The 18,310-nt window shown below is 33.6% G+C and overlaps 2 protein-coding genes across 3 annotated transcripts in view; one reads left to right on the forward strand and one right to left on the reverse strand.

Annotated features, from left to right (window-relative positions):
- The first annotated feature begins 1,358 nt into the window (after positions 1-1,358).
- LOC115884131 (cytochrome P450 4g15-like) lies at positions 1,359-7,228 on the forward strand. The gene is given in 6 exon segments (XM_030902631.1): positions 1,359-1,635; positions 2,222-2,452; positions 2,901-3,398; positions 6,087-6,278; positions 7,049-7,098; positions 7,100-7,228. Coding segments are annotated over 6 exon segments (1,362 nt in total). The 5' UTR covers positions 1,359-1,373.
- A 5,205-nt stretch (positions 7,229-12,433) lies between these two features.
- Positions 12,434-18,310, reverse strand: part of LOC115884137 — a 53,768-nt gene continuing 47,891 nt past the window's right edge. For both annotated transcript variants that reach the window (XM_030902644.1, XM_030902642.1), the window contains one exon: positions 12,434-12,565. In XM_030902644.1, the coding sequence (XP_030758504.1) occupies positions 12,467-12,565 (99 nt within the window). In that variant the 3' untranslated portion in view covers positions 12,434-12,466. The remainder of the gene's footprint in view (positions 12,566-18,310) is intronic.

An 18,310-nucleotide genomic window follows, 5' to 3' on the forward strand; every position in this document is an offset into this window, starting at 1 on the left:
TATTTTTTTATAGTTTTCTCTGTTATTTCCAGCATACTTTGTTCCATCAAACGTCGTAATTGTAATGTCGGTTTTAAGTGTCCAGGTTTCGCACATAAGTCATGACTAGTAGTACACATTGATCGAATGTTTTCTAGATATAAATATCAAGAACAAAGTCCTATTAAAATATATTTTAGGAGGTGGTTTTTGGTCTCTTCTACTGCGACATTTTTAGATCCATTAGGTCTCAAAAGCACTTACGACTAGGTCGCAGCGACCAGCATTGATTCAATGTTATTACTGATCGCAGCTGCGTTTCCTAATATCATTGAATCAAATGCTGGTCGCTGCGACCTGGTCGTCAGTGCGTTTGAGCCCTTATGATCCTCTGTTTGTAGATTATATTCAAGAAACTCAATTTTTCAATTTTTTAACGACTTATCGTCTAGTACAAGAGAAAGCACATTTGTCAGGCAATCAATTTCACTGATATAGAATATATACCGTTTTATCAATAACAGACAGAATCTGTTTGTTGATTTGTCTGTTATCAGGCCTATTAAACTTACAATACCCTGTTGATAGACCCACTACAATTTTGGCAATTTTCCTGTCTTTATTTATCAGTCCGTTAGTGAGTGTTGTCCTATCCTTTGGTAAGTGTTATTATATAAAATATTTTGCCTGCTTCTCTCCTTGTGAATGTTTCTATTATTCTAGAGATTTTTTGACCCTGCCTATTTGTGACTATTTTTGTTCGTGTTTATGCTGCACCGCAGAAGACTTCTGGAACTGTGAATGGCATTGTCAAGCGCTGTTTGGCCTTTACATTGTCTTTCCGTTTTCTTTATTACCAACTTACTTGCTCGGTGTCCAAGTTATTCTGCTATTTCCAAGCTATTTCTGAATATGCAACAAAACAGAATTACTTCTCCTCTCCTGTATGATAATTCAAAATATATTTAATGACTAATAACCATTGTTATGGCGAATTGCAAAGCATGTGAGTAATAACAACGCAATTTTAAAAATATTTTTCATATATTTTCAAGGTAATTCAAATATTACAGTTGAGGGTTGGAACCTTTGGTGCCAACAGCAAAATAAAACACTAATTCTCCGCAACCGAGAAAAATCAAAGGTTTTCCTTGATTTAAGTAAAAACAATCTTCGGATCCGTGCAATGATGACTATGTCATTTGCGTACCTTATGCAGTGTATTCCCGCTAGAGTTAATTCTTCCAGTAGTTCATCCACTACCAAGCTCCACAGTAGGGGGGAGGTCACTCCACCTTGTGGAGTTCCTTGCGTTGTTTTAACTACAGTTTTGGTACCTATCTCAGCCTTGTACTCAGTACATTACCCAAATCATAATGTAAGAAGGAATAAATATGTCTTTATTCTATTCCAGATCGCCAGAATACAGATACTTCAAACCATGGTTGGGAGATGGTCTCCTTATTTCCACCGGCCAGAAATGGAGGGCTCACAGGAAACTCATTGCCCCCACTTTCCACTTGAACGTGTTGAAGTCCTTCATCGATCTCTTCAACAAGAACAGCAGAGAAACCGTTAAGAAACTAGAAGGAACTCTTGGAAAGGAATTCGACTGTCATGATTACATGTCAGAAGCGACAGTAGAAATCCTGTTAGGTAAATAACTGTATAATTAATAAATAATATTTTCTTGCCTTTAGCTGTGTATTTTTTTCTAATTTCGAAAAATCGAAACTAGAGAAAAAATAAAAAAATAAAAAGTAACAAGAAAATTGTTTTGCTTGTCGTAGAGAGGGGAACCAAGCTCCACTCCCACAACCGGTTTCTGTGCCTACCCTTCATCAGGTGGGCTGTCCAGGGGCTGGTTTTCACAGATACGGCAAGCAAAACTCCTTCTATATCAACAGACGATGTCGTAAAGTTTCGGTGAGATATTAGTGCATCTCCCGTTAAAAGGTGGTAAAGAGCGCTTTTCGGCCCGCTCAAATATATATATATGAAATGAGATGTACTAATACAGATGGTACTAATAGGAGATGGCACTAATATCTCACCGACACTTTACGACATCGTCTGTTGATATAGAAGGAGTTTTGCTTGCCTACATCAAAATGGTTTACTGGAATTATATTTTACATAATTTTTACCAATTTGATATAAACCCAAGTTGCTCTAAATTGGAGTCTTGATAATACTATTAACGTAATGTATTATTTAATTGTCTTTATTTGGAACTCTTTAGAAACTGCAATGGGTGTGAGCAAGAAGACTCAAGGCCAGAGTGGATACGACTACGCCATGGCCGTGATGAAGCTGTGCGAGATCCTCCATCTCAGGCATGCCAAACTCTGGTTCAGACCAGACCTCATTTTCAACCTGACCAATACCGCCAAGTATCAGGAAAAATTGATCGGCGTTATCCACAGTCTGACTCGCAGAGTTATTCAGAAAAAGAAGGCTGACTTCGAACAAGGTAATAATATATCCTACAAAAATAGATATTCTGGTCTTAAACATTTGAATTAACGAAATTAAAGCTTCATTCAGAACCTCGCATTTAGTGGAATAAATTAGTGGTTTCTATTAGCGTAGAAGTTTGTTCCTTTAATTTCAATGTAAGCATTCAGAACGTCAAAATTAGTGATAGACATTTTCAATTAGTAGAAAAAGTTATGAAACTTTTAACTTTTCCACAAATTATACATCAAAATTTGCGAGAAATGTCATTTTGGTCTTTAATAATTATCTTCCGTCAAGAGAAATTGTGGTTAGAATTTATTATCTTTCTCTATGGTTAGAAATCATAAGTTTTTTTTTGCCGGTGAGTGTAGGTACCTATATTAGTTTTGTTCAAATATGATGCTCCCCATAGTGCGTCTTAATAAATTATTAACATTATTGGTATCGCTTGGTTTTTGCAGGCATCCGAGGTTCCACAGCTGAACTCCCCGACGAATACAAAACCAGCAAACTCGAAAAGAACGTACCACTAAAAACAACCACCCTCGAGGGCACTTCCTACGGCCAGTCTGTAGGTCTCAAGGACGATCTTGACGTAGACGATGACGTAGGCGAAAAGAAGAGAATGGCCTTCTTGGACTTGATGATCGAAGCCTCCCAAAACGGTGTCGTCATCAACGACGAAGAAATCAAAGAGCAAGTGGACACCATCATGTTCGAAGGTCACGACACCACAGCCGCTGGTTCCAGTTTCTTCCTGTGCCAGATGGCTGCCCATCCAGAGATACAAGAGAAGGTTGTGCAGGAGTTGGATGAGATCTTCCAGGGATCGGACAGGATGGCTACTTTCGCCGATACGTTGGAAATGAAGTATTTGGAGAGGTGTCTTTTGGAAACTCTGAGGTTGTTCCCTCCAGTACCTATTATTGCGCGTCAGCTTCAGCAGGATGTTAAATTGGGTAGGTGTCTTGGTTAGTGATGAGTCAATGCAAGACCAATAAGACCAAAACTCTCTTGGTCTTGAAGTCGCTGCAAGAATCTTTTAAGTCTTGCACTTTATTAATAAATTTTTATGAAAGCCTAGTGATAAGCGAAAGTGCATTTCAAGCATAAAATTTTCTTTTAAGCATAAAAGCATGACTCAAGAGCACTCATATTAAGTAAAATAGAGCCCAGTCTCACCATCTTGGTCTTCCAATAAAAATATTTTAGTTTTTATGTCTGGAGTTTCTATACAGTAATCGCAAAACAATTTCCGATGCTCGTGATCAACTTTCAGTGACAAGTGATGGCGACAGCGCTGCCAGATTGTGATAGATTTATGGGATGAATATTAATTTAAAATTGACAAACAATATATTTATTATATCATTTTTTAAATATTTTTATTTTTAATTTAATAATTAATATTTTAGTAAGTAATTGATTTATTTGTTTTATAGCTTATTTTACGTACTTATTACATATTGGTAAAAAACTAGTCCATTAAAAGGTCCTAAGCGTTATTATGGGTTATTTATTTATTGATGTATGACTTACAATACCACAAGTGGTAATAACAAGTAAGAGAATGCCATTAATGCACAAACTAAATAATGACAGAATTTACTAAAAACTAACGTAGAAATAACTTTGAAAGTGGTATAATGTGCTTACTAATCACTTACTTCTCTGAGTGCACCATGTAATAAAGCTTCCTTTATTGTCACGTTCTCGTTCAAATGGTTCAGGAAAACTACAATCTTTTTTGCTTCGACTATTTAAATGTTTCTGGCATATTTTCAACAAACAATTTCAAGAAATGCAATATAAAAAAAACTCAAGAATTTAGTTCTTGGAAGAACTGTTTGTACTAATTAAGTACAATACAGTAAGTACAAATTTAAAAAAAAAGACTATGAAAATAGGCAAAAAACCAGAATTAATCACAAAGATTCATCAACAACACGATATACAGAAAAGTCCACAGACTTCGAGACATACGAAAATCAAGCCCATTTAGCGTGTGTCCAAATTTTGACAAGTTTTCAAAAATTACAGTTTTGTTTAGACTGACGTTTAATTTCACCTGACCTCTCAGTGAATGATTTCTTTTTATGGGGGTACATAAAATCTAAAATTTACGGTCATGAAGAAATTCAAAACTTGGAGCAGTTAAGCCAGAAAATATTTAATGCCTTTGACACTGTCACCTCTGATATGTTATCCAATGTGAGGAGAGAGGGGATTTTATGATCTTTTGGGTTATTAATGCCAGAGGGAGGCATTTTTGAATAATTTTTGTAATTTTTTAAATTTTATTATCCTGTTTTTTTACCGTTTACCTATTACCTACCTTGACGAACATGTGAAAGCAAAGGTCCTTTTCAGGACCACAAATATTTTGATTGAGAGATTTGTTTCTTTTATTTTTTTTGATTAAAAAAAACAAAAGTTTTGGATTAAAAAAACAATGAATTGTTTTTAATGATACTAACAATTTTAGTTCCATTTTTAATAAAATTTATTTAATATTAATAGAAATTCAAGAGATTTGAAACCTCTTTAGCGATTTATAACATTCTCAAATGAATTATAGGTGCCCTTATTTTCTATATGAAAACCACACAGCTCTTTTCATAAGTCGCTGCAGTTACTATAGCTATAAAAAAACCAATTTTTAAGGTGTGAAAATTGCGACACACGCTAAATGGACTTGATTTTTCCTGTCTCGAAGTCTAGACCTTTCTGTATATAAATTTTGTAGCTTTAATGTAAATAAAATATATGTTACAATCATTTGCTCTATAAAGTAAAATGAAGAGCTGCTCGGTATCTTAAATTATAAAACAAATTTTAAAAAATTTTGCCAAAATTTTATTTAGTCAGGTTTATATTATCTGACAAACGAATCTAAAACAGCGGAAGGAATTCGGGCAAAAAAAGTCGATGTTGTCACGTTTAATTATAGAAAAGCAAAGTTGCTCGATATTACCTATAAATTGAATATATTTTAGTTCATTTCAGCATACATAATTATATATATGCTAATATGTTGACGTAGTATTTCCTTAAGATAAAGGCCGCTTAGGGTAAGCTGGCAACGCTGACAAAATTCATCATGGCATCCCGGATTCAACCAGTCTGATTGGTTGAGATTCTCGCACGTCTTGCCGCCATTACCCCCAAATTTATGCCCCTCTCTAGGAATAGTAGAAACAATCACTATTATTGAAAAATCCAGTGGCGGTATTATTGTATTGTGTTTTATATCTTTAACTTGATTTGTGGTTATTGTAATTAGTACACGCGTTTTAACAAATATTACTATATTTGGTTAATGACTAAACAAAATGTAGGTACATTTAAAGTAAAATAATATTATAAACTTTACTGGAAAATATTATAAAAATTCCTGATATATTTTTATGAAACACCGCACGCTCGTGGATATTTTATGAATGAAATCGGTCATGATTTTAGAAAATGGCGATCCCTTTTCCGTTGCCCCGTTGTTTCAGATCCGTTTGTCAGACTGTAGGCTTAGTGTCAATTTCGATATGATTGATGACGTCCATCGGAAAATGTTTTGCGATTACGGTAGCTTCAAATTAATACTGAATTTATACAACGTAACCTTCTAAAATTTATTATCATTATTTCTTCAGCTTCTAATCCAAATTTGACTCTTCCTTCTGGAGCCACCATTGTCATTGCTCAGTTCAAAGTCCACCGTCTGGAAGAAATTTACGGCCCCAATCCAGACAAGTTCGACCCAGATAACTTCTTGCCAGAAAGAGCAGCCAACAGGCACTACTACGCGTTCATTCCTTTCAGTGCTGGACCTAGGAGTTGTGTCGGTAAGTTCATACCAATGACTAAAGAATATAAGGACATGTAACACCCACATACAGGCTGCAGCAGAATTTGTGACATTAGACCCCATTTTTTTTGATGGCAACGAATGAGTCATGACAATTGTGTGTAGTGAATTTTGTATAAACTTTATTACAATGGCGATCGTTGTTCAGCTTTCAAATGTAAAAGCAGCAGTGACAAGAAAGAGCCAAGAGTTACGTTTCATAGGTAAATAAACAGTCCGCTCCACATTTTTAGCGTTTTCTTAAGTTTTCTTATTGAATTCGATAATTATTTTTCTGATATGTACTATGTACTTGATGTGTGCTATACGTCGATACTAGTTTTATACCTTTTGTTAACATTTTAATACGTTTTTTTCGTAATTAATTAGTATGATGCCACCGCCTACACCATAGGCGTAGTCAAAACATTTATCAAAAATATAAATATCCCTTCAACTAGCTAAGTTAAGAAAAAAATATGGCCACGCCACGGCACTGTTTGGTGCCATGGTAACAATTTGCTCTTGGGTGTTATTTGTCCTTGAATTCTTTAGTCATTGGTTTTAATACTGTATCATTGTCTACCACATTGAAACTATTCAAAGTAATGTTCACAGTAGTTGACTACATTATTTAACATTAATCGCTCTAAAATTGGTTAATAATATAATTTCAATATCATTATCACTATCATATAGAGCATTACTCTACCAATAATTAACTTTATTTATATTAAGAGCTACTCTAATCAATAATATTGTTCTCAGGTCGCAAATACGCCATGTTGAAACTGAAAATCCTTCTATCCACCATCCTACCTAAACTACAAGATCAAATCCAACTACAAGGAGGAAGACTACAAACTACAGGGTGATATTATTCTTAAGAGAGCGGACGGATTCAAGATTTCCTTGGAGCGCAGAAAGCCCTTAAGTGCCACTGCCTAAACCTTTGTTTCTTTCTTTCTCTTATGTTTAGCGCTTCTAGGCCAGATATTTAAATGTTTGAAGCTTAAAACAATGAAGAGAAATGTTAAATATTACTGTGACTTACGTCTTAATAGTGTACAAAAACTTGTAAAATACTAATAAGGGTTTATTTATTTATAAGAAATTAGATTTGTAAGAAAAATGCTTACCTATTTTATACGAGGGCACATCTCAATGAACAAATAAAGTTCCGTAAATGAAAGTAAGGTTTTTGTGTTAAGACCCTATGCGTTATAATGTGGCCTTCACATGTCCAACTCATGTCCAACTCGGTTGCGACCATAGAGAAAGTTAATAGTTTAGAGAGTGGTGAATCGCGTGGTAAAATGTTGGGAGATTGCGCTTTTGGCGCCCTCTAGTTGGCTACAGGCACGAACTATGAAAGAGCGGGAGATTTAAATTATTATTATACTTATTATTTTTTAAGGCAATTAAACGAGTGTATTGCTTATCCTAAATAGTGAAATAAATGGAGATGAGTTCTGCTGAAATTTTATATTATCATGATATTAAAGGATATAAATACAGCATTTATAATCCTTTACACCTTTTTTATTCAAAAGTCTTACACGCTAATATAAAATTTAACTATCTCCATTTATTTCACTATTTTGGTTAAGGGCACTTTTAATTTTAATTTCCTTTTTATGGGAAAACGATTAAATGGGAAGAATTGAATGGGAATGGAAAGAATGACCAATTATTGTATTTTTGTATTAATTTATAATACCCCTATTCTACTAAATATCTAGCTATATTGTGTACTTACAGTTAAATAGCTACATTGTACTAGTTGTATACATATTTACAGTTTTATGATGGCTATTATTTCTTTTCATCCATGCTTTATCAATTGGATCTCGTCCGACTTGAGTACTATACCTCGAGATGGCTCCAGGAATTATTTATCTTCTACAGGCCTAGAATATGAAGATTCACAGTAGAATTTTGAGGTTTTACTGCCTATTAGAAACAAACCTACCCCCTACATCAAGGGACATACAATTATGCCTTGTTCTCGGCCATGATATTCCTTCCATTCTATATCCAACATCCTTTAACTTAGCAGACCTTCTGGTTCGGCCAACAGGGCCTATAGACTGGCCGGATGATATTTTAACAGAATAGCCTCCTGATATCTCTTTCTACACTTTCATTTAATAATTAAATAGGAGGGCTGGATGGTATAATTTCTAGAAAGAATAGCCTGTGAAATAAAAACTTCTGCATGGACATTACCTTTCTTACCTTTGTCCGGTATTTTTAATAAAAACAACTGTTTAGTTTGCACAAAAATAAAATTAACAATCAAAAAATTTCTTAAAAATTATCAAACCGCTTGTACTACGCCGTGTGCCGGTTTTTTTTGAACAAACAACAAAACAAAAGAATGAGGTTAGCGGCGTTGCCAATGTCAATTTTCTAAACTACCCAAAAATCTAAATTAAATTCGCCAATTTGGGGAGAAAATGTCCTGATTCACCAAAATTCCCCCCATAGGATTATTTTAACGAAAAAAATAATTTGAATAAAAATACAATATTTATTATATATGTTAGAGGGATTAAACTGTAAATTACCTCCCTAGTTTTTTAATCCTTTCCTAGTAGTCATTAAATAATTTGAGGTCACTAAATTTTCTTTTCAACTGAAGCATTTGCAAAGGGAAGCACAAGTAAAAGCAGATTATAATTTTTAAGTTGGGAAAGATATATCGTCCCGCTCTGTTTTTAAAGTTAAAAATTTTACGTCATTTTCAATCAGCAATAAAATGTTGAAACTCCTTATTTTCGTGCCGCCTATTGCTAATCCCACGTGTACCTCTTACCGGCTCCGGATTCCCAAAATTTGGGGAATTCCTCAAATTGACAACGCTGGAGATTAGCGTGTTCTTTCTGAATATGCTAAGACTAACGGACTAGTGTCGAAACACAGATAGCTAGATGGACGTATTTCGGCACTTGCGTCGATACGCTACAGGAACATTTGCCTGCGCTGTCCTATGTCTTCTGGCAGATCTTTTTAATTTTCTGTTTGTCTATGGTTGCGACCCAACGCACAGTGGTTCCCCTTAATTAGCTGCGCGGTCATAACTGTTAGATATCTAGATATAGCTTGACTGCACCTTTTTTAATAGAAATTGATAACAAATGCTAAATAAATGTATATAAAAAACTTAATGTAATATGTATTAAAAAAATTAGGCCCAGTTCGTGTGATTTCCATTTTAAGTTCTAACTATTCGGAAAGGTATACAGATTATGTTTGCACATACATATGTACATGTTTCATATTGAAGAGGTCAAATTTATTTTAAATATTGAAAAAATAAAGAGACATTTGTTTCATTTTATAAATACAATTTTATTGTCAATTGATATAGTGTGTCCACAAAATAAGTTGACACGAAGAAGAAAAAATAAGTTACTTTTATTTTAAGACAAAAACTCAATCTTTAACCACCCGGTATAAGATCCGGCCGCTATCCGCGGCAGCCAGTGGCAATTAATTTATATGCAATATACTTTAAGCAACAAGTATTATAATGCCGTTTAATAGGATTTGAAAGCGAAAATAGATAAAAGTTTTAAAGAGTGACAAGCAAAAATATTACTATACTATACTATATACTATACTATTTTTGTTGCCTTCAAATAAATTACCGTAAACTAATATTACTTAGGTTTAATTAAGTGCAAAAAAGAAAAAACAGTTCTTTTTACCTTCTTTTTGAACGTCCATTACAGAAAAGGCAACAACTTTTATCAATTTTAATAAAATACGTAATTAATTAGTTATCTGAAAACTGTTTATGTCAGATTGATACCAGTAGCAAAAATGTGACATTTCTATTAAAAAGAAGCGCTACACTAGGCTTACTTGATTTTGTTATTTATTATGTATCGTTTACAGGGGAATATAAGAAAAGTATTAACAGTTTCATGCAAGCATTTTGAAATTAATATTTTTAAGTAATGACCTATCTGGGAACCACTGTGCAACGGTCAGGAACGAAATTGAATATTACCAGGTTGTTATTTAGCTATCTTTTATTTTATAACAGTTATTTAGAAATAACATAACGCAACCGTTGCTACTTCTAAAAAATAACAGATAGATAAATAGATAAAATAGATATCTAAAAAATAACAGAAAGAATAACGACACGTAGAGATCGACCGCTCGTGATACAAAGTCGGCGCTCTGCATCGCCGCAACTGCAACTCCAAACACTCCATCACAACGAACTTGCAACTCCAAAAAATAACTACCAAAAATAACTTCCGTATTATGTTAGTATGAAAAACAATGACTAAAGAATACAAATATACGGGCTGCAGCAGAATTTGTGGCATTAGACGCCATTTTTTTGATGGCAACGAATGAGTTGGTCATCAGCGACAATTTTAGCGATTTTTAATAGTTTGTGTGTAGTGAACTTTGTAAAAACTTTATTACAATGGTGATTAGTTGCTCAACTTTCAATTGTAAAAGCCGCAGCGATAAGAAAGAGCCAAGAGTTACGTTCCATAGGTAAATAAGTCTACTCCACCTTTTTGGCGCTTTCTTAGTTTTCTTATTGAATTCTATAATTATTTTTTTGATATTATATGTACTTGATATGATACGTTGATACGAGTTTTGTACCTTTTATTAACATTTTAATACGTTTTTTTCGTAATTAATATGTATGATACCACCGTATACACCATAGGCGTAATCAAAACATTTACCAAAAAATATAAATATCTCTTCAAACGGCTAAGTTAAGAAAAATATGTGCCACGGCACTGTTTGGTGACATCCCAACTAGCATTTATAGTGGCAGATACGTAACTGCTACTATCAAAGCCACTATAAAGGGAGTGGGCGGTGACCATCTAGTAACACTTCAGTGACGTTGTCACAGGATTTTCCATTGCAGTATGCAAATCATTGAACATTTTATCCTGCTTTCTGCATCCGCAGGCTTTACCATAGTTGTTGGTTTTGCATTTACAGGATAAAAATGCCAACAGGGATTTTGGAGCTGGATCTTTCAACGTTGTGACTGGAGTAATGCCTGTTTTTGTTTTCTTCCAACCCCATTCTTCGGCATCTTTGGTACAACCAGACCAATGCTGAACCTGGTGTTTCAATGCTGAACCATGGTAGTTCTCCTCTCAGATTCAGTTTCAGATGAACTAACACTACACTCTTCTACAGAAACAGCTTCAAAAATGTCTCAGTCACTACCTGATTTATGATGTAGGAATTTATGATGTATAATCCTACTAATAAGTAAGATTATAGAAAGATGTATTTTTTGTTTCTGATGTTGATGCATCGGCTCGCAGTGATTCCTTTTGTTTAATTCTTCGGTTGAAAGTACTAGAATATCTAAATTTCTTTTTATTCGCCTTAGGAATTTTACAAAATTTTAATAAAGCTTAAAAGCAAGTAAAAGAAAACACTAAAACAGAGCAGCACACGATGCAATCTGAGGCAATTACATTTATTAGAGTATATTAAGTTACGGTCACTATAAAGTAGCCGTTTTTGACCCCCGTGACTTTTTAGTGGCAATGGATGAGCGACGGCTACTTTATAGTAACCTAGGAAGGTAGAAGTAACCATTTTGCTACTTTCAATGCTACTATAAATTAGAAGTAACTAGGTGTCGTGGCCGCAACTACCCCATAACTTAAATTGTTACTATAAAGTAACAAAAACTTAATGGAGGCATTATGGTAGCACTTGTTGGTAACCCCTACTTTGCAAAGTTACTACAAAGTTTTTGGTCTTTTATGGTGTTATATTCGAAGATTCGGGTAGTTCCAGCCACTTCTTTAAATTACATGTTTGCGACTTGCAATCGGAGTGTTTATTTTCCACTTTTATGGTAGGTAGGCACTAACCGGTCACTCTCGAAATATACTTCAAAGTGACTATTCCTTATAGAGTAACATTTTAAGTGGCGGAGGGGTCCTAGGAACTATACTTTAGGGGCAGTGATATTTTAAAAAAGGGGAGGGAAACTATATTCGCTTGTTGAGATGGTAACAATTTTCTCTCGGAATTGTTATTTGTCCTTTTTGTCCATTTCATCAATATTTAGAAAAATAGGTCTTGCCCTGGTATTATCGTTAGCTACATATATAACGAAAAAAAATAACAAAGATTTTAGGTTAAAAATTTATTGTGTATAATATAAAATTACATATTATAATTTGTGTTGCCTGTTTCTAATTCTGCTGGATCAGGACATAGCATAGTCGATTGTCTAACATCTGCTTCCTCATTTGCTTTGGGTCTCTGCAAAAATATCAGGATAAGAATACAATATGTAAATATATTTGATATTATTAATTCATTGTTGCCAATCATTGCAACATATTTGTCGCCGGGCTGACTAGTAGGAGACAGCTACCACTCTGCTGTAAAAAATGTCAAGTTGCCACATTTATTTATTTCCCGACATTGTCATACGTTTTGACGCTTTAGTTTTGTATTACGAGTTTTTGATTTAAAAGGATTGTGTTGAGATATTTTAAGCTCAATTATTTTTTACTAGCAGACCTTGCAGTCGAACATTATTCCTTTTAGAACCACTTTTAGTGAGAAGTGTACAAGATAGCTTAACAGCCGTAAAACACTCATCACAACTTTATTAGAATATTTTCAACGGAAAAGCGGTAGTAATTATGTCCGTTAAGTGCTCTGAAAGAGATGAGTTGTGTTGATATAAATAATAACTGTTTATATATTTGTAATTAATTTATTTTTATTTCCTAAAATATACACAACCAAACTTATATGGAATCACTCTTTATTTCTGAATAAATTTCTTGCAAGGATAAAAATTGGTATACAACTTTAAGATAAGGCTTTTTGTTGTAAATAAACATGATAATAAAGAATAAACGACGGCTGCGATTTATTTTCTTTTCAATTTTGTGATCAGTAGTAAAAATCACGATTGTCCGGTAATTTTCATTCAATCCAAAAAAATTAAAAAATGCCTTGCGTTGGATTAACAGATGTACAGGGTGGTCGAAATTGGTCTGTTTTAACAGGGAAAACCTATTTCCTGACTAGATAGAGCAAAACCGAAGTAGATGTCATGGGCTCGATTTCTGAGACACGTTTAAAGGCATAAACCGCCTGTTGATATTTTCACTGCCAACTGAGATACGGGGTCTTTTTGATTTTTTTAATAAAATTCTGTAAAGGCGTTCTTAAGGCACTTTTTTAAGCACAATCCAGTGGCGTAGTCAGTCTTTTTCTATACTTGCTCTTTTTCTCAGAAATAATAAAAAATATAATTATTTAAATGAAAATCATAGTTGGCTATGAACTTAAAAAAATGCTGATGTTTAACAACTCTTTGCAACGATATAAAGTTATGGGTATTTATTTCTAACAATGAGAGAAATATTAGAGTTTTTTATCTTTGTATCGAAGCGGGCCTTGATTTTTTGTTGACCTAGTTGCCTAATTATTTTTTATCGCAATTTTATATTCTGTATTATTATTTATCTGCAAAATTAAAGACTTTAGAAAAGATAAATCAATATTCTATATTAGTTTTACCAATTACAATTAAAACGCCATTAAATGAAGAATTTAGAGAGAATCGGATTGGAACAAGGGACCCCATATGTTGGCCTGCTAGGTCCTGTGATTTAACTTCTTTCTAATTTTTTATAGAAAAAAATAAAAGACCTTTTAGCAAAATAAAAACACTAAATCACCACAATACACCAAAACACTTTTACTTTTACACTGGACGCGCGTTTCGCTTCGTATTGTGGTGATTTAGTGTTTTTATTTTGCTGTTTAACACCAAAGGTTCCAACCCTCAACTGTAAAAGACCTTATATATAAGGGAAGAACCATTGGGACGAGAGAAGAATTGCAGAAGACTACTAGGCAAGCTTTTGGACTTACACCAGTTCGCCTAATAAATCGCTGTAACTCTGTGTGCAAAAGATGTTTATTATGTATTCAACAAGGAGGTGCTCAGTTTGAACATCTTAGATGATTTTTTTTTAAAAACTATATTCGTCACTCAAAAAATACTTTTTTAGCTTTGTTCTTTGTTTATTGTATCGATTTCAATTGTAATTACTAAAACTAATATAGAATGTTATTTACCTTTTTAAAAGTCTCTAATTATGCAGATAAATAATAATATAGAATATTAAATTGCAATAAAAAATAATTAGACAACTAGGTCAACACAAAATCAAGGCACACATACAAAGATAAAAAACCTAATATTTCTCTCATTCTTAGAAATAGGTACCCATAACTTTATATCGTTCAAAATGGTTAAACGTCAGCATTTTTTTAAGTTCATAGCCAACTATGATTTCCATCTAAAAATTATATTTTTTATTATTTCTGACAAAAAGAGGAAGCATAGAAAAAAACTCACTACGCCATTGGATTGTGCTTAAAAAAGTGCCTTAAGAACGTCTTTACAGAATTTTATTATTCCACGAATTAAAAAAGTTATGGGCAATTTTCAAAATGGTAAAAAAAGGTGTCTCAGAAATCGAGCCCATGACATCTATGTCGGTTTTGCTCTATCTAGTCAGGAAATAGGGTTTCCCTGTTAAAACAGCCCAATTTCGACCACCCTGTATAGAGGGGAAGAATTAATGCTCTCACCGAACAAGGAATGCTCCAGAGAGACGTAGCAGAGATAGTAGGCGTTACCCAGGGTGTTGTATCGAAAACATATGCAAGATACTTGGAATTAGGAACACACAAGGATAGGCCCATACAAATTCACCAAAGAGTCACAACTGAACAACAAGACCGCCTTGTGTGCTAAATTGCTAGAATAAATCCCAATGTTTCTCATCTAGAGCTACAAAGACAACTTCTGGCAGCTACAAGTGTGATTTCAGTTGAAACCATAAGAAAAAGTCTTCGTGCAGGAGGGTTTTACAGTAGGAGAGAGTTACGGATCCTACAGTTATCTCGGCAAAATAAAACTGACTGGCTAAATTGATGCCTTCAACATCAAAACTGGACAACTGAGAATTGGCGAAATGTTCTTTTTTCGGATGAGAGCAGAATTGGCTTAAGATCAGATAACCATCGAATTCGGGTTGTTAGAGCTCCAGGAAGACGAGCGAGACTTCAGGCTGCCAAATCTGTACCAATATATAAAGGAGGAACTATAATGTTCTGGGGAGATATTATACTAGGAGCAAAAACTCCATTGTTACCACTTCAACAAATTTTAACGGGTCGGAGATATGTTGACTTGGTGCTAGAACCAATTAGTCTATGGAGAGCTGCAATTGGGGATAATTTTAACTACATGCGCGATAGTGCACCTCCCTATACCAGCAGAGTGACTAGAGAACGTTTTGAAACGGAAGGTGTCATAGTTTTGGACTGGCCTGCCTATTTACCAGATCTAAACCCTAACGAACACTTGTGGGACTAGCTCAAAAGAAGGGTTAGAGCTCGTCGTAACAATCCAGGAAATCTCGCACAGCTTATTGATGCAGCATTGGCATAATGAGAAAACATACCCCAAGACAACGTGGATAATTTAACAAGGAGCATGCCAGCGCGGATAGAAGCTTGCATAAGGGCTAGAGGTGGCAACAAAGAATATTAAAATTATCAAGTTTCTTTTTGTTTAAGCTTTTTGTCCATTAAAAATTTAAATCTTAATTTCGTTTCAGAAACCATAAAAAATACCATTTTGTTTATTTTGGGAACTGATTATTTTTTGGATTATTTTTCATGAAAAGTCATTGGTAAGGACAGAGTTTTATTCATAAACAGAAAATTTTCATACATCTCAAAAATTATGGAAAATAATAGGTGATTCCATATAAGTTTGGTTGTGTGTATTTTGATTAAAAGAAAATATGTAAGAGTGGGCAACGCTGTGCCTGTCACTTACAACTTAATCACGTGACTAAAAATTTATTTGATATGAACTATAAAAGCTAAATCAAATCAATGACCATCATTTTATGTAATTTACAACAGGTAACAACAAATTAATGAATGTGTTGCAAACTTTATAAAAAATAACTGAAACGCGCATGCGTCGGACCGTTGTAGACTATTTCGGACTGCTCTGCGAACGAAGCTATTATTGAAAAGAAATTCAATGAAAAATAGTGAGAAAATGGCATATTTAAGAGTCTAATACGCTGTACTTTCAGGTCGCTTTCAGGGGTCGGGTAAAGCGGGTGTGCGGCCGAAGGAAATATATATTATATTTCAGAAATTTGCCTAATAGTAGAGTGCTTTAAGCCCTTATGAGATACAAACCTCGGAATTCATTTACTGTGAACGAATTGTTACAAAACTTTTTGCATTATATTGTTAATAAGATATATTACAAAGTTTACCTATTTAAATTCGTTGCTTTCACTTTAGTATTTAAATAAACATACACATATACAAATGCCTACATACAAGATGGCTCCGTTTGCCGGAAAAGCTCTGTATCAGGATTCCTATTTGAGATTTGCACTCCAAACCTTTTACAAAATATATTTTTAATGGTAGTTCACATTTCATAAATATATTAATTTTTATAGATATACAGGGTGAGTCAAATATATAATTTATTTATTCGAGTTTAGTGAATTTGCTATAAAATTCTAGTTCCAAAAATACCTTAATACCATAGAGTATATTAAATGGTCTTTGAATTATGACCAAGTCCATGAGGACGTCAATATAGACGTCCAGGAACCTTCGTATGAAAACTTCTAATCGAGACGATCGACTTATTGTAAGTTTACCGCTAAGAAACTGCCGTTTGCAAGCTTTTCAAATTGATAATGAATTGCACTTAAGAACCGTACATATTAACTAACGGACTACAAGAAGAAGATTAAATGAAGCAAATCTTATGTCAAGAAGGCCTGCTTCGGGACCAGAACTTACTAGATGTGTTGACTAGGCCCAAAAGCAAAGGCATGGTCTTAATGTAAAAATTACGAAAAATGTTAGTGCCTTCTTTAAAACCGAATATTTCCAACAAAAATAAAGCTAATGAGATGAACCAAAAAACAAACCATCCAGAAAGAATGTATCTAGATGATAAAATAATTTTTAAATTTTTTGCTGTTTTCACATATTGCTGTTTCACAAACATATTTCACAGGGTGTTGCAAACTTTAATAAAAATATCAATATTTTGTTTTCCCTCGTATAATTAACAGATGGGGAGTTTCATTTTTAATTTAGAAAAAGATACTAAGAAGTCAAATAATTTGGCAACACACTGCTTAAAAAATCATCAAAATCGGTCCATTAAAATAAAATATATTAACCTTTAAAATACATCAAAGTTTTAAGGTACCCATTTTTCGTGCCGGTGAATGTATTTCAAAAACTATACATTTTAGTCATATACTTTACTAGAATCCAAAAGTCAATTAATATATAGGCTGTTCCATTACTAAAAACATAAATTTGATGTGTAACTTTTTTTGGGGACACCCTGTAGAACTCTACATAATTTTAGAAAATACCTTAAATTGACTTACATAAGCTCAGAAAATTTCACTCCAATATAAACTTTGTTCTCTGCAAAAACCAAGGTCGTATATGCGCCACCCTGTATAATTCAATTTCAATCAAAATTTCAATGATTAGAATATAAGCAGAATAGGTATAGCTTATTCAGTAGATTTATTTATTTCAATAAATTTACTTAGAAAAAGAATTAAAAAAATTAAAATATTAACAAGGAAATAATTAAGAATTTACTAACATTACTAAAATAAAAAATTAAAAGCAACGAAAAAAAATGGGTAAACATTTTAGTATTTTATCTATAAAACACAATACAGAATGTTTCACATTAATACATTGACAGTAATTGAATTCCGAGGTAAAAGTCTCTGGGCACTCCACTATAAGGCTTAGCCCGATCCTGTCGTGTTAAGCCACACCCAAAATTCCAAACACAGGTGCTTTGATTAAGGCTTGATTAAGGTTTGCAGAGCTTCAGCATTTGCCATAAAATAGCGAGCAATTTTTTACAAAACCATATAAATTATATAT

The sequence above is a fragment of the Sitophilus oryzae genome, unplaced genomic scaffold, assembly GCF_002938485.1.
Source record: "Sitophilus oryzae breed Bouriz unplaced genomic scaffold, Soryzae_2.0 scaffold_2017_pilon_pilon, whole genome shotgun sequence".
NCBI lineage: Eukaryota > Metazoa > Arthropoda > Insecta > Coleoptera > Curculionidae > Sitophilus > Sitophilus oryzae.